Raw genomic sequence first — 17,474 nt, 5'->3', positions numbered from 1 at the left:
ATGTTTGCCATTGCCGATCCACTGTCAACCCTTTAAGTATCATTCGCCAGTCTATTCTAGCCAATTCACATCCCATACCATCGAAGTTACCTTTCCTTAAGTTCAGAACCCGAGTCTCTGAATTAACTGTGTCACTCTCCATCTTAATAAAGAATTCTGGCATATTATGGTCACTCTTCCCCAAGGGGCCTCGCACAAGATTGCTAATTAATCCTTTCTCATTACACATCACTAAGTCTAGGATGGCCAGCCCTCTAGTTGGTTCTCGACATATTGGTCTAGAAAACCATCCCTAATACACTCCAGGAAATCCTCCTCCACCGCATTGCTACTAGTTTGGTTAGCCCAATCTATATATAGATTAAAGTCGCCCATGATAACTGCTGTATATTTATTGAACATATACCTAGTTTCTTGTTTGATGTTGTCCCCAACCTCACTACTACTGTTTGGTGGTCTGTACACAACTTCCACTAGTGTTTTCTGCCCTTTGGTATTCCGCAGCTCCACCCATACAGATTCCACATCATCCAAGCTAATGTCCTTCCTTACTATTGCATTAATTTCCTCTTTAACCAGCAACGCTACCCCACCTCCTTGTCCTTTCTGTCTATCCTTCCTGCATGTTAAATACCCCTGGATGTTGAGTTCCCAGCCTTGGTCACCCTGGAGCCATGTCTCCTTGATGCCAATTATATCATATTCGTTAATTGCTGCCTGCGCAGTTAATTCGTCCACCGTATTATGAATACCCCTCGCATTGAGGCACAGAGCCTTCAAGCTTGTCTTTTTAACACACTTTGCCCCTTTAGAATTTTGTTGTAATGTGGCCCTTTTTGATTTTTGCCTTGGGTTTCTCTGCCCTCCACTTTTACTTTTCTTTTTTCTATCTTTTGCTTCTGCCCCCATTCTACTTCCCTCTGTCTCCCTGCATTGGTTCCCATCCCCCTGCCATATTAGTTTAACCCCTCCCCAATGGCACTAGCAAACACTCTATCTGAGTGAATGTCAAGGGGCGGTGGTTAGACTCTTGCTTGTTGGAGATAGTCATTGTCTGGCACTTGTGTGACGCAAATGTTACTTGCCACTTATCAGCCCAAGCCTGAATGTCGTCCAGGTCTTGCTGCATGCGAGCACGGACTGCTTCATTATCTGAGGAGTTGCGAATGGAACTGAACACTATGCAGTCATCAGCGAACATCGCCACTTCTGACCTTATGATGAAGTGAAGGTCATTGATGATGCAGCTGAAGATGGTTGCGCCAAGGACACTGTCCTGAGGAACTCCTGTGGCGATGTCCTGGGGCTGAGATAATTAACCTCCAACCCACATAACTATCTTCCTTTTTGTTATGTCTTGAAAAAAAAGTCAGACTAGATATTGCAAGCTCAAAGTAAGCTGTGACCGTAGTCCTTTGTTACAGATCTCAGAGTGCCTCTCCAGCCTGTGAGATCTCCTTATAAACCGATGCTCCCATGGGATTGTGGGATCCCTTGGGACTCCAGGGGATAAGCCCTCTGTGGTTAGACATGGTATTTACAGGTTTACATACATAACATTTTCCCCCAAAGTCAATAGCGTAACTATTTACAACGTGAGTTGATCTGGGGCCTTCCTTTCCCTGGTTGATTGTCTCAGTGCAAATGCTGGTGTTGGTGAGTCGTTTGTTGGGCCTTTGCTGTGCAGTTGGCCTTGTTGGGCTGCTGGGGTGATGGGTTCTGCTTCGTGGTCAACTGCTGGGTCGGCTGCCACTTGTGTGTGTGTTGGAGGGTCAAAAAAGGTAGAGTCTATTGTGGGTTGTTCTGGATAGTCCGTGAATCTGAGTTTGGTTTGGTCCAAATTTTTCCTGCAGATGAGTCCATTTGCGAGTTTGACCACAAATACCCTACTCCCCTCTTTAGCCAAAACAGTGCCAGCAAGCCACTTGAGACCTTGTCCATAGTTCAACACAAATACAGGATGATTTATTTCAATTTCACGTGACACGTTTGCACGATCATGATATGTATTCTGTTGAAGCTGCCTGCTCTCTACCTGTTTGTGTAGATCAGGGTGGACGAACGAGAACCTTATCTTAAGTACCCTTTTCATGAGCAGTTCAGTGGGAGGAACCCCAGTGAGTGAGTGGGGTCTTGTGCGGGTCTAAGCAGGACTCGGGATAAGCGAGTCTGCAGTGAGCCTTCGGTTACCCTTTTCAAGCTCTGCTTGTTTGAACTGCTCGTTTTGCCTGACCATTGGACACTGGTTTAAACGGGGCAGACGTGACATGTTTGATCCCATTGCGGGTCATGAACTCCTTGAACTTGGCACTGGTAAAGCACGGCTCATTGTCACTTACAAGGACATCAGGCAGGCCGTGCGTGGCAAACATAGTGGCAGCGGACGTGCTTGCTGACATTATCACACATTCAATCCATTTGGAGTACGCATTAACAACCACTAAAAACATTTTCCCCAAAAATGGGCCTGCATAGTCGACATGGACCCTAGACCACGGGTTGGAGGGCCAGGACCATAACTGGGAACATGAGAATGGATACAGAAGAATTGTAAATGTGGCAGAGGGATGGAAATAGGGAATCATGGGAAAATAGCTAAAGAAATGTCAAGATGCAGACAACTGCAGAATCGACAGAAAGAAAAGGGGTTACCAAGAGTTGAGGTTGAGGTTAAACACGGGTCATGAGAAAGACGCAAGGCGGCACAAAGAAAGAAAGCAATCCTAGATAGGAGGAGAAAAGTAATGGCTTTTACTGATAAGGAGGAAGGGAAACTAATTGGGTTCTTTACTGATAAGGGAAGACAGTGTAGCGAAGCTATAACTAACCTGACCCTGACACCAGCCCTAATTGGGAGACTTTCTTGCCTGCCATTGGACGTACTCGGGGGGGGGGGGGGGGGAGGAGGCAGAAAGGGATTGGATAGACCAAGTGCTAATCAAATGTGTCTGTTTTGAAAATGTATAACTGTTGTTGTGTCACGCTGAAAAGAGGCTTGTCCAGAGGAAGGTAAACAGGCTCTGATTGAGAGTGTCCCTTTGTCTTGACAAGTCCCGGCCGGAGAACCTTCAATAAAGGTCTTTTACAGAAAAGGCAGCAAGGTGTTCGTGTGTCAGTGTATTCGCTGAAACAGATTGAGGGAAAAAGAATCCATATTAACATTTGGTGTCAGAAGTGGGATCTCAACGGACGGCTGCCGAAAGCTTGCGAATTAAGAGCCGATCTAGCCTCGGACGAGACAGGAGGAAAGTGGCCACTGGAGTGAGTACTTTTTAAACACCACTTCGGTTTGCTCCAGTCCCAAAAGTCTGAAGAAAGTTTTGCCATTCGCTGGTTCTCAGGTAGCGTCTGAACGAGATCCAGGTCAATCTGGCGAATACCTTTTAACTTAGGAAATAAGTGTCGAAGTCAGGTATGATGTCGACTTTGTATATCACTTAGTCCGTCTAGGCGCTGATAGGACTTAAATAGACTATCGCGCGGCGACGTGAATAGGAAAACTGCAGGGCGACGCCAAGGGAAAAGGAAATCGCGGGGCGACGCAAGAAATAGACTATCGCGGTGCGAAGCGAATAGGAACACCGTGGGGCGACGCGGAAGAAAAGAGAAATTGTGTAAAACTAAATCGCGGGGCGACGCGAGGAATTGTGTAAGGATAAAAGGAATTGTGTAAGGATAAAATATTTCTTTACCGCGGGGCGACGCGGGAATGGGCAATCATGGATCCAAAAATAGAGCCGGCCAAAGAAAAAAAATTAATTAATAAGCTTTGTTGAATGAAGAGAGACTTTTGTGAATGTCTGTTTTTGAATGAGAGTACTTGTGTGATTTTTTGACTGCGGAATGAATTTTTATGTTTTCATGTTTTAAAAGCCTGTTTGAAGAGTGGAGCAGCTGTTTCTTTATTTTAGCCCCACCCACCTCTCCAAACAAGTGAAAGTTTTTTCAACCCTTTGTAGTCTTGTCCTGTATGTGGGAAGTTTTAAGACATTTTAAGTTAGGAACGCAGGTGTGGATTTATTCGGATGATAAGTTACGGAGCTAGGAAATGCACAAAGGATTGATTACATTGGGTTGAAAGACATAAATTTAGTCTCGGAATGAGAAAGAATGCCTTTTTAAAAAAAGCTTCCAGCTCAAGAAAAAGTTTTAAATAAAGATTGAAATTACAAAATTTGAATTGGGATTTTGAGATATTAAGAGAAGGCACAGCAAAATACTGAGGTGGATTCAAAAAAAAATTATTAAATTAAATCTGATCTCTTAAAGAAAAAAGGAGATATAAAACTAAAAGGTTTGAAAAAAAGATGTAACGTACTAAATAAGTGCTGAAAAAAATGTGTTTGTGATGGAAAAAGACATAACTTACTAAATACTAGTTGATGTTTGCTGTGAAAAAGATATTGGTTTAATTAGGAAAAGGAAAAAAAAATTGGAAGAGGTAAAAGACACTCTACAGTGATAATGATTTTAAATTATGAGAAAGTTTCACTGCAGTTTGAAAGATTTCCAAAATGGACGTTGTTTATCAAGAAAAGTCCTGAACAGTCTAAACAAGCAGGAGGGTTTTGAAAATAACGAGGAGAAAAGATCTAAGCTATGCGAACTCAGCACAGAAAGAACTGGGAATTAGAGAATCTTACTAAATTTTAAAATTCTTATAGAAAATGGAACTGGCACGGATGTTTAGATTTTGTGCTGAGAGAGAAAAAAAACCCCACAAGATTTGCCCAGTGAACGGGACCCGTAAAATAAAACGAAATGTTAGAATGTACACAGCGTGTGTGAAAATTGGATTTCAGTAAACAAAATACCTATTAAAAATGTGTGGTCTCGTTTTAAATCAATCAAAAAAATCTTTGGCAATTAGAAGTTAAGAAAGCATTGGAGTTTACTCTAAAATGCTGTCTTCCCTGATGAGAAGACTTATTATGATGGCTTTACGAATGATTTCTGCTGTTTTAACGGATTCCTAATTTCTAAGCAAGTTTTGAAGGCACAAAGACTTAAAAAAAAAGAATTTTTCGGATGATTACGTGAAGTCACGTAATGACATCAGGCTTTCTTACAAACCTGTAAAGGAGTTAACCCTTCCCATTGACAGCTGTTTTATACTGGACATTATTAATTTGGATTTCTTAATAGAATAAAAAAGACTCACCTAACAGAGGAAATGGTACGATAGTCAGAATAAAAATAAAAACAGAACTAGCCTATGTAATAATACTCGCCTGATACAAATAAAAGAAAGATACTCAAACAAAACAAATTCAAGAGTTAAAAGCTAAGATAAATAAGCTGGAAGAGATTTTTTTTTTATAAACGGGGCCTGACGGATGGTGCAGTGCGCAGCCATAGCACCATCACCTATGGCAATAGAACCAATGTACCCCACGGTGGGTAAGTGTAGTCTACAAACCCAACCTAACCTTACCTCCGATTTCACAGAGTGATCGCAACATGCATGGATAAAAGATGAGTAGACCAGAACCTAACACCTGGTGACGACCAGGCTATCTGTTTAAAATTTGCAGATAGAACACTCACCGAGATGGGACCGCAGCGGCTGCTTCGACTCTGGAGACTCCGGATACTGGGGACCTTGAGGCCCAAGCAGGCACTGGATAATACTGATGGACTACGAGAGATATAGCACACGCAGGAAAGACACAACTACATGAACTAGCTTTGTTTAATTTGACTGCCGAAATATGCAACCCAGCAGCCAAGGACTGGAGCAAGGGCAGAACTTATTTTAACGCATGGCTATGTATAGTGTATTAAGTAAGGTTGTAATGCAGCAGGCTGCCGATGCCATGGGCGCCAGTAGATTCCGAGGACAGGAGCAAGTTCATAGGACCAAAAGGGGAAGGGCGCAAAAATCCAACTGGATGGAATTTCAGTTCTAGAAGCTCGTGCCTGGGCAGACGAAGCTGCAAACAAGCAGCCAAATCCACCCCGCAAGGGTGGGAAGAGAACGGAGCAAAGGGGGGGGCTAGTAATAAAAGAATCTAAAGAAAGGATATAATTTGGGCTGCGTCAGCGACTACTTATCCTAAACCTAATGGATATAATTTTTCCGAGCTTCTGTGGGAATGAAACTATAAGTCTATACCAGAACCTGGCACAACGGATCCTCGAAGGCCCGGAACCCACTACCCTGAGATTTAATGTCAGAAATGGAACAGGGCAAGGTCGGAAAAAAAGGGGAATACTGGAAACACTAGGCACGGGTTATGCGGCAGGGGTTATGATGATGAATTCCATAGGCCTGTAGGCAATATACGACCGGGTTAACAACTTAATGGCGTAGTCTTGAGTGGTTTAGTGGGGAGGGACTTGGATAACCAAGCCCTACAAGCGCGGTTGGGAGATGGCGCGGAAGGGGAACTGTTACAAGTGGCCCATACATTGCCGAAATGCCAAGACAATAAAATTGATCCACGCAATGGGAAAAGATATAAGTAAACGATTACAGGCTGAGATAGTTTGCTCCGGGTATGGGGCCTGGATATTAAGTGAGGTATAACATAATTTGGAGCAACTCCAGAATGGAGACATACCAGATTGGATTCCGAACAGCATACTTAACAATTGGACTCTAGATAAAAAAATGAATAACACATGCGAGGTACGAAGGAATAGTCACGCATGGGTGCCGAAATTCAGATGTATTACTGGGCGGGTGAATATGATCGGATTTGTGTTGTCCATACCACAGTATGACGTAACAAAGGGAGACCCCTTATATCAGATCGATAATATTGGTGAAGTGAGAAACCAAACTCGGTTACGTTACCATCAGCCTGCCAGACGGGTGATTAAAATTAACAATAGTACCAAAGGCATTGATATAACTGACTGCTATAAAATTAACCAAGTGGTTTTATGTCGAGGTACGCCACGAATGACGAATGATGATTGCAGATTCCACCAAACAAACGGATGCACGCTGAGTATCACTCCTCTCAAACACGATTCCGAAACAATCGCTGCTCCACAAGGGAATGAAGCACAGGAGCAGCCAACCCAATGATTAAGACCAGGGGAGGAGTCACCCCCTGTGTCATCACCAACCCTAACTTGTGTTTCAGGCCCATGGGAAAAATAGATGTAAATGGATACCACATATATCCGGAGACAACGGAAATCATCCACGGAACAATCACGGATACCCTCCGAGAAGGGTACGAAGAGGCGGTATGGGAACCGCAAGGCAAACAGATACCGGAACTAAATGAGGAACAATTACGTTTGGTGCAAGGAATCCAGAATCAAAGACGACAGTATGCCCGGCTGAAGGAAGAAATAGACAACTTACAGAGAGACACTAACGCAATGCTGGCTGATCAGCCCTGGTACTCAAAGCTGTGGGACATTGGACTTAATATTCAAATTCACCCATGGATAAGAATATCATCACATGTACTTGTAGTAATACAGGGTCTGGTTCTGATGGTCATGATGGGATTAACATGTGCACGAATTAAACAGGCCAAACGATAAGTCAGGGCACGCACTATGATTAAGGCCATAAGGGATGAAAATTTAAGCAGTCCTACAGGAAGGACTTACATTATATAACTCTGTGGGAAGGTTTCAGGAGGTCCCGAAGCTTGGGAGATGGCCACCCGGGTGAACAAGCCTATCTGGAACTTGCCTACAGGGAGATAGTTATTGGGAAATATGGCCAGCTTGGCGTATAGCCAAGGGCCAAAAGTGAGGAAATGTAAGAGAAAGATTTGGCATTAGGGGTACCAGCGGGACAAGGGTTAAAGTGCTGGTTCCTGCACTGGCCCATAAGGAGGTAAAAGGCCTCTCTTCGGCCTTGTACCAAGGCTCCAGAAGTTATCAATTCAATAATATTCCGACAGGATACGATGGGAGAACCTAAACAGACATTGATAAGACCTTGCGAAGAGGCTCGAGGCGGACTCACAGACAACAAGGAGGATCAGGAAAGAGTGCGAACGGCTGAATGCGATACTCCTGGAATAGTCACCAGGGTTATCATGGAATGATAAAAGGGGGGAATGAGAATGGATACAGAAAGATTGTAAATGTGGCAGAGGGATGGAAATAGGGAATCATGGGAAAATAGCTAAAGAAATGTCAAGATGCAGACAACTGCAGAATTGACAGAAAAAAAAGGGGTTACCAAGAGTTGAGGTTGAGGTTAAACACGGGTCATGAGAAAGACGCAAGGCGGCACAAAGAAAGAAAGCAATCCTAGATAGGAGGAGAAAAGTAATGGCTTTTACTGATAAGGAGGAAGGGAAACTAATTGGGTTCTTTACTGATAAGGGAAGACAGTGTAGCGAAGCTATAACTAACCTGACCCTGACACCAGCCCTAATTAGGAGACTTTCTTGCCTGCCATTGGACGTACTCGGGGGGGGGGGGGGGGGGAAGGAGGCAGAAAGGGATTGGATAGACCAAGTGCTAATCAAATGTGTTCTGTTTTGAAAATGTATAACTGTTGTTGTGTCGCGCTGAAAAGAGGCTTGTCCAGAGGAAGGTAAACAGGCTCTGATTGAGAGTGTCCCTTTGTCTTGACAAGTCCCGGCCGGAGAACCTTCAATAAAGGTCTTTTACAGAAAAGGCAGCAAGGTGTTCGTGTGTCAGTGTATTCGCTGAAACAGATTGAGGGAAAAAGAATCCGTATTAACAAACATGTATTACATTTGTGCACGCAGGACTCTAAGTCTGCATCGATACCGGGCCACCACACGTGGGATCTGGCTATAGCTTTCATCATTATGATACCTGGGTGGGTGCTGTGGAGATCACTAATGAAGGTGTCCCTGCCCTTTTTTTGGCACAACTACCCGATTACCCCATAGGAGGCCGTCTGCCTGTATAGACATTTCATCTTTGCGCCACTGGTACGGCTTTATTTCTTCCTGCATCTCTAACGGGACATGAGACCAACTCCCGTGGAGCACAGTTTTTTTTACTAAGGACAGTAAGGGGTCCTGGCTCATCCAGGTTCTAATTTTTCGAGCTGTAACAGGTGATTGCTCACTCTCGAATGCTTCCATTACCATAATTAAATCTGCGGGCTGTGCCATCTCCACCTGTGGTGGGCAATGGCAGCCTACTGAGAGCATCGGCACAGTTTTCTGGCATAGTTGTATGCTGACAACGTGAGCACCCATCTCTGGATGCGGCCCGATGCATTCGTATTTATCCCCTCACTTTCAGAAAAGAGGGATATAAGTGGCTTATGGTCGGTTTCCAATTCAAATTTGAGCCCAAACAGATATTGATGCATTTTCTTTACAATGTAAACACACGCTACGCTTCTTTTTCGATCATACTGTAGGCTCTCTCGGCCTTAGACAGACTTCTGGATGCATAAGCAACCAGTTGCAATTTCCCAAATTCATTAGCTTGTTGCAATACATACCCGACCCCGTACGACAACGCATCACATGCTAGTACTAAACGCTTGCATGGATCGTACAACACAAGCAATTTGTTTGAACATAACAGCTTCCTGGCTTTCTCTAAGGCATTTTCTTGGCTTTTACCCCATACCCATTCATCTCCTTTATGCAGTAAAGAGTGCAGGGGTTCCAACAATGTGCCAAGACCCAGTAAGAAGTTACCAAAATAGTTTAGGAGTCCTAGAAACGACCGCAGCTCCGTCATGTTCTGTGGTCACGGTGTGTTCTTGATTGCCTCCGTCTTCGAATCGGTGGGCCTGATGTCGTCCGCCGCGATTCTTCTCCCCAGGAACTCCACTTCATGCGCCAGGAAAACGCACTTCGAGCGTTTTAGCCTGAGCCCCACACGATTAAACCGACTAAGAACCTCCTCCAGGTTCTGCAGGTGCTCGACTGTGTCCCGACCTGTAACCAAGATGTCGTCCTGGAAGACCACGGTGCGCGGGACCAACTTCAGCAAGCTTTCCATGTTCCTCTGGAATATCGCCGCAGCCGATCGAATCCCAAACGGACATCTGTTGTAAATGAAGAGGCCTTTGTGTGTGTTGATGCAGGTGAGGCCTTTCGATGATTCCTCCAGCTCCTACGTCATGTAGGCCGAGGTCAAGTCCAGCTTCGTGAATGATTTCCCTCCTGCCAGCGTCGCGAATAGGTCGTCTGCCTTTGGTAGCGGGTATTGATCCTGCAGTGAGAAACGATTGATAGTTACTTTGTAATCACCACAGATTCTGACGGTGCCGTCTCCCTTGAGGACTGGAACAATCGGACTGGCCCATTAATTGAATTCGATCGGTGAAATGATGCCCTCTCGTTGCAGCCTGTCCAGCTCGATCTCCACCCTCTCTTTCATCATGTACGGTACCGCTCTCACCTTGTGATGGATGGGTCGCACCGCCGGAATCAAATGGATCTGCACTTTTGCTCCTTGGAACTTCCCAATGCCTGGTTCAAACAGAGAGGGGAACTTGCTTAGGACTTGGGCACATGAGGTGTCGTCGACGGACGAAAGTGCTTGAATGTCGTCCCAGTTCCAGCGTATCTTTCCCAGCCAGCTCCTGCCGAACAGCAGTACCACCCAGAGTGATAACTCGTGCACCGCTCCATCGTAGGAGACCTTTACGGTAGCACTGCCGATTACGGGAATCAGTTCCTTTGTATACGTTCTCAGTTTAGTACGAATGGGAGTCATGACTGGCCTTGAAGCCTTGCTGCACCACAATTTATCGAAAGTCTTTTTGCTCATTATGGACTGGCTTGAGCCCGTGTCCAGCTCCATGGACACCGGGAGTCCATTTAATTCAACCTTCAGCATTATCGGGGGACACTTTTTGGTAAATGTGTGCACCCCATATACCTCTGCCTTCTCGGTCTGAGGCTCTGGTTCGTTGTGATCTACTGTGGATGTGTCCTCTCCTCTGCAACATGGTGGCTTGCAGGATTAGCAGGGTTTGCAGCTCACCTGCACATGCGTTGGAGGTGCCCCTTGTTCCACAGCTCTTGCAAACGTATCCTTTGAAGCGGCATGAATGGAAATGATGATCACCCACGCAGCGTGAACAAGATGTTAAGGGCCTTGTATTCACCACCCTTGATGGTGGACTCCGAGTCATCTGCGGATGTGCAGCTGCAGGCATGTAAGTCCTGCCATGTACATTTCAATTCGAAAACAACATTACTTTGTTCACAGTACTTGCAGCAGCACTAGTGTGCTGAGAAATTTGTTTGGTATTGTCATTGGTGGCGATATACGCCTGGGCTATCGCTATGGCTTTACTCAAGGCTGGGGTCTCTGCAGTCAAAAGTTTGCTAAGTATTACTTCATGGCCAATGCCAAGTACAAAGAAGTCCCTGAGCATGTGCTCCAAGTGTCCTTCAAATTCGCAATGTCCTGCAAGGCACCTTAGCTCGGCGACGTAGCACGCCACTTCTTGGCCTTCAGGCCGCTTGTACGTGTAGAACCTTTGGGTTTAGATGCTCCCGGACCAGTGTGCACAACTCATCGTACGACATGTCTGTGGGTTTCGCTGGAGCGAGCAGGTTTTTCATGAGGCCATATGTTGTTGCCCTGCAAACAGTGAGGAGGATCATTCTTCGTTTGGCAGCGTTCGCTTCTCCTTCCAGCTCGATGGCCACGAAGTATTGGTCAAGGCGCTTCACGAAGGTTTGCCAATCATCTCCCGCCGAGAATTTCTCCAGGATGCCCACAGTTCTCTGCATTGTTGCGGTGGGGTTCGTCATCTGTATCTCGTCGCCAGTTGTTATGTCAGACTAGATACTGCAAGCTCAAAGTAAGATGTGACCATAGTCCTTTATTACAGATCTCAGAGTGCCTCTCCAGCCTGTGAGGCCTCCTTATATACTGGTGCTCCCAAAGGATTGTGGGATCCCTTGGGACAGGGGATATGTCCTCTGGTGGTTAGACATGGTATTTACAGGTTTACATACATAACACTTTGAGTTGGGTATGATTCCAGCTAATGGTGAGTTTTCCCCCTGATTCTCATTGACTGGGGCTCCTTGATACCACACTTAGCCAAATGCTGCCTTGATGTCAAGGGCAGTCACTCTCACCTCACCTTTAGTGGGGTTCGGCTTCTGAAACAGACAATGGACAGCATGCTTCAAAAACCAAGATTCCACTAGGGAAATCATTTGCAGCAGAACTACCAATAATTTAGGATGCATAAAATCACACTAAAGCTGCTGCAGCATATACTGTACACAATAAAAATAATCTGTGGCGAGATGCATACCACTGAATTAACATTGAGATCAAATCTATTTCGCAATTGTACACAATTTATTTTGTCGGTAAACCTTACCCCACTTTTGATTCGTCAGGTGGATGTAAAGAAAAACACGAAGTGTAAGTCTTGGCTTGGTGGTGGTGTCTTGCCTCTCGGTCGGGGGCTTGGGATTCAAGCCCCACTCCAGAGACTTGAGCTCAATAATCCAGGCTGACACTACAGTGCAGTGCTGAGAGAGTGCTGCACTATCGGAGGTGGCACCTTTCGCTAAACCAACTTCTCTCTCACATGGACGTAAAAGATCCCACAGAGCAGGGAGGGGTGGTCAGCCCAACATTATTCTCTCAACTAACATCATTAAAAGAGATTATCTGATCATTTATTTCATTGGTCTTTGAGGGAGTTTGTTGTGATGAAATTGGCTGCCTCATTTCCCCACATTACAACAGTAAAAATATGCTTAAAAAGGCGGTACATACATGCAAGTTCTTTGTACTTTTCAAATACGCAGGCACAACCACAAGGCATGAATACTGCCAAAAATTAATGTAAAACCAGAATTCAGGTCATGTTTATTCGATGTAGTGAGAATTCTGAGGTGATTTTACTTCACACGACAACTCTTGGCATTAGGTCCAGACTCACAATCAAAATGTCCATCAGGTCAGCGACAGCACCAGCCAGCGGCCGGCACACATGCGCAACGTGCTGGCCGGCGGCAGGGCCCTGATCCCGCCCTCACCTCGCCGCTATTGGTCAGTCTGGTTAGTCCACATCCCATTCTGCTCTCCGATTGGTCCACAGGGAGCTGCCAATCCACGAGAAGAACTTCCGGTGTTGTGGGGCGGGGAAAAGAATGGCGGAGAACGGAGCGGAGCAGCAAGCCATGGAGAGTGAGTCGGGAGGGAGTGAGTGGAGAGAAAGAGAGAGGGAGAGAGGGAGAGAGGGGGAGGGGAGAGGAGAGGGGAGGGGAGGGGAGGGGAGGAGAGGAGAGGAGAGGGGAGGGGAGGAGAGGGGAGGGGAGGGTGAGTGAGTGAGTGGCCGGGGGGAGTGAGCAAGTGAGGGGAGGGGGGAGCGTGAGTGAGTGAGCGAGGGGGGGGGGAGAGTGAGGGGGGAGCATGAGTGAGCGAGTGAGGGGGAGCGTGAGTGAGCGAGGGGGAGAGCGAGGGGGAGCGTGAGCGAGGGGGAGAGCGAGGGGGAGCGTGAGCGAGGGGGGAGCGTGAGCGAGCGAGGGGGAGAGTGAGGGGGGGAGCGTGAGCGAGCGAGGGGGAGAGTGAGGGGGGGAGCGAGGGGGAGAGTGAGGGGGGGAGCGTGAGTGAGCGAGCGACGGGGGAGCGTGAGTGAGGGGGAGCGTGAGCGAGCGACGGGGGAGCGTGAGTGAGGGGGAGCGTGAGCGAGCGACGGGGGAGCGTGAGTGAGGGGGAGCGTGAGCGAGCGAGGGGGAGAGCGAGGGGGGAGCGTGAACGAGCGAGGGGGATAGCGATGAGCGAGCGAGTGGGATAGCGAGGGGCGAACGAGGGGGAGAGTGAGGGGGGGAGCATGAGTGAGCGAGTGAGGGGGAGCGTGAGCGAGTGAGGGGGAGCGTGAGCGAGTGAGGGGGAGCGTGAGCGAGTGAGGGGGAGCGTGAGGGGGGGAGCGTGAGTGAGCGAGCGACGGGGGAGCGTGAGTGAGGGGGAGCGTGAGCGAGCAGGGGGGAGCGCGAGCGATGGGGAGAGTGAGGGGGGAGCATGAGTGAGCGTGAGTGAGGGGGAGCGTGAGTGAGCGAGCGAGGGGGAGCGTGAGTGAGCGAGCGAGGGGGAGCGTGAGCGAGGGGGAGAGCGAGGGGGAGCGTGAGCGAGGGGGAGCGTGAGCGAGGGGGAGAGCGAGGGGGAGCGTGAGCGAGGGGGGAGCGCGAGCGAGGGGGAGCGTGAGGGGGGAGCGTGAGTGAGCGGGAGCGTGAGCGAGCGGGAGCGTGAGCGAGCGAGGGGGAGAGCGAGGGGGGAGCGTGAACGAGCGAGGGGGATAGCGATGAGCGAGCGAGTGGGATAGTGAGGGGGGAGCATGAGTGAGGGGGGAGCATGAGTGAGGGGGGAGCATGAGTGAGGGGGGAGCATGAGTGAGGGGGAGCGTGAGTGAGCGAGTGAGGGGGAGCGTGAGCGAGGGGGAGAGCGAGGGGGGAGCGTGAGTGAGCGAGCGACGGGGGAGCGTGAGTGAGGGGGAGCGAGGGGGGAGCGCGAGTCAGGGGGGGAGCATGAGTGAGCGTGAGTGAGGGGGAGCGTGAGTGAGCGAGCGAGGGGGAGAGAGGGGGAGCGTGAGCGAGGGGGAGCGTGAGTGAGCGAGTGAGGGGGAGCGAGGGGGGAGCGTGAGCGAGGGGGGAGCGTGAGCGAGCGAGAGAGTGAGGGGGGAGCGTGAGCGAGCGAGGGGGAGAGTGAGGGGGGAGCGTGAGCGAGCGAGGGGGAGCGTGAGCGAGCGAGGGGGAGCGTGAGCGAGCGAGGGGGGAGCGTGAGCGAGCGAGGGGGAGCGTGAGCGAGCGAGGGGGAGAGTGAGGGGGGAGCGTGAGCGAGCGAGGGGGAGAGTGAGGGGGGAGCGTGAGTGAGGGGGAGAGTGAGGGGGAGCGTGAGCGAGCGAGGGGGAGCGTGAGGGAGCGTGAGCGAGCGAGGGGGAGCGTGAGGGAGCGAGGGGGAGCGTGAGGGAGCGTGAGCGAGCGAGGGGGAGCGTGAGCGAGCGAGGGGGAGCGTGAGCGAGCGAGGGGGGAGCGAGAACGAGCGAGGGGGAGAGCGAGGGGGGAGCGTGAACGAGCGAGGGGGATAGCGATGAGCGAGCGAGTGGGATAGCGAGGGGCGAACGAGGGGGAGAGTGAGCGAGCGACGGGGGAGCGTGAGTGGGGGAGCGTGAGTGAGCGAGCGACGGGGGAGCGTGAGTGAGCGAGCGAGGGGGAGCGTGAGTGAGCGAGCGAGGGGGAGCGTGAGTGAGCGAGCGAGGGGGAGAGCGAGAGCGAGCGAGGGGGAGAGCGAGAGCGAGCGAGGGGGAGAGCGAGAGCGAGCGAGGGGGAGAGCGAGAGCGAGCGAGGGGGAGAGCGAGAGCGAGCGAGGGGGAGAGCGAGAGCGAGCGAGGGGGAGAGCGAGAGCGAGCGAGGGGGAGAGCGAGAGCGAGCGAGGGGGAGGGCGAGAGCGAGCGAGGGGGAGGGCGAGAGCGAGCGAGGGGGAGGGCGAGAGCGGGCGAGGGGGAGGGCGAGGGCGAGCGAGGGGGAGGGCGAGGGCGAGCGAGGGGGAGAGCGGGCGAGGGCGAGCGAGGGCGAGGGCGAGGGCGAGCGAGGGCGAGCGCGAGCGAGGGCGAGCGAGCGGGGGAGAGCGAGGGCGAGCGAGCGGGGAGAGCGAGGGCGAGCGAGCGGGGGAGAGCGAGGGCGAGCGAGCGGGGGAGAGCGAGGGCGAGCGAGCGGGGGAGAGCGAGGGCGAGCGAGCGGGGGAGAGCGAGCGGGGGAGAGCGAGGGCGAGCGAGCGGGGGAGAGCGAGGGCGAGCGAGATCGAGGGCGAGCGAGTGGGGAGAGCGAGGGCGAGCGAGTGGGGAGAGCGAGGGCGAGCGAGATCGAGGGCGAGCGAGTGGGGAGATCGAGGGCGAGCGAGGAGAGCGAGAGCGAGGGCGAGCGAGTGGGGAGAGCGAGGGCGAGCGAGTGGGGAGATCGAGGGCGAGCGAGATCGAGGGCGAGCGAGGGAGAGCGAGATCGAGGGCGAGCGAGGGAGAGCGAGATCGAGGGCGAGCGAGGGAGAGCGAGATCGAGGGCGAGCGATTGGGGAGAGCGAGGGAGGGCGAGCGAGTGGGGAGAGCGAGGGCGAGCGAGTGGGGAGAGCGAGGGAGGGCGAGCGAGTGGGGAGAGCGAGGGCGAGCGAGTGGGGAGAGCGAGGGCGAGCGAGTGGGGAGAGCGAGGGCGAGCGAGTGGGGAGATCGAGGGCGATCGAGGGCGAGCGAGGGAGAGCGAGGGAGGGCGAGCGAGTGGGGAGAGCGAGGGAGGGCGAGCGAGTGGGGAGAGCGAGGGCGAGCGAGTGGGGAGAGCGAGGGCGAGCGAGTGGGGAGAGCGAGCGAGGGAGAGCGAGGGCGAGCGAGTGGGGAGAGCGAGGGCGAGCGAGTGGGGAGAGCGAGGGCGAGCGAGTGGGGAGAGCGAGGGCGAGCGAGTGGGGAGAGCGAGGGCGAGCGAGTGGGGGGAGCGAGGGCGAGCGAGTGGGGGAGCGAGGGGCGAGCGAGTGGGGGGAGCGAGGGCGAGGGGGGGAGCGAGAGCGAGGGGAGAGCGGGGGGGGTGCGAGGGGGAGAGCGGGGGGGGTGCGAGGGCGAGGAGCGAGGGGGGGGAGCGAGAGCGAGGAGAAGGGGGGGAGAGCGAGAGCGAGGAGCGAGGGGGGGAGAGCGAGGAGCGAGGGGGGAGAGCGAGGAGCGAGGGGGGGGAGCGAGAGCGAGGAGCGAGGGGGGGGAGCGAGAGCGAGGAGCGAGGGGGGGAGCGAGAGCGAGGAGCGAGGGGGGGAGCGAGAGCGAGGAGCGAGGGGGGGAGAGCGAGGAGCGAGGGGGGGAGCGAGAGCGAGGAGCGAGGGGGGGAGCGAGAGCGAGGAGCGAGGGGGGGGAGCGAGAGCAGGAGCGAGGGGGGGAGCGAGAGCGAGGAGCGAGGGGGGGAGCGAGGGGGGGGAGCGAGAGCGAGGAGCGAGGGGGGGGAGCAGGAGCGAGGGAGGGGAGCGAGAGCGAGGAGCGGGGGGGGGGGAGCGGGAGCGAGGGGGGGAGCGAGGGGGGGAGCGAGAGCGAGGAGCGAGGGGGGGGAGCGAGAGCGAGGGGGGGAGCGAGAGCGAGGAGCGAGGGGGGGGAGCGAGAGCGAGGAGCGAGGGGGGGGAGCGAGGAGCGAGGGGGGGAGCGAGAGCGAGGAGCGAGGGGGGGGAGCGAGAGCGAGGAGCGAGGAGCGAGGGGGGGAGCGAGGAGCGAGGGGGGGGAGCGAGAGCGAGGAGCGAGGGGGGGGAGCGAGAGCGAGGAGCGAGGGGGGGAGCGAGAGCGAGGAGCGAGGGGGGGAGCGAGAGCGAGGAGCGAGGGGGGGAGCGAGAGCGAGGAGCGAGGGGGGGGAGCGAGAGCGAGGAGCGAGGGGGGGAGCGAGAGCGAGGAGCGAGGGGGGGGAGCGAGAGCGAGGAGCGAGGGGGGGGAGCGAGAGCGAGGAGCGAGGGGGGGGAGCGAGAGCGAGGAGCGAGGGGGGGGAGCGAGAGCGAGGAGCGAGGGGGGGAGCGAGAGCGAGGAGCGAGGGGGGGGAGCGAGAGCGAGCGAGGAGCGAGAGCGA

At 52.4% G+C, this 17,474-nt stretch overlaps 1 protein-coding gene across 1 annotated transcript in view; it reads left to right on the top strand.

The window, feature by feature from the left end:
- The window catches only part of mterf4 (mitochondrial transcription termination factor 4), a 96,184-nt gene extending 90,507 nt beyond the window's left edge, over nt 1-5,677 (top strand). Inside the window, exon 5 of the mRNA XM_070883255.1 lies at nt 5,535-5,677. Coding sequence (XP_070739356.1) covers nt 5,535-5,538 — 4 coding nt within the window. The 3' untranslated portion in view covers nt 5,539-5,677. The remainder of the gene's footprint in view (nt 1-5,534) is intronic.
- Nucleotides 5,678-17,474: the final 11,797 nt, after the last annotated feature.

Source organism: Pristiophorus japonicus, chromosome 6 (assembly GCF_044704955.1).
Source record: "Pristiophorus japonicus isolate sPriJap1 chromosome 6, sPriJap1.hap1, whole genome shotgun sequence".
NCBI classification, from domain to species: domain Eukaryota; kingdom Metazoa; phylum Chordata; class Chondrichthyes; family Pristiophoridae; genus Pristiophorus; species Pristiophorus japonicus.
Note: the sequence above shows the minus strand (reverse complement) of the source record. Positions and strands in the feature narration are given on the sequence as shown.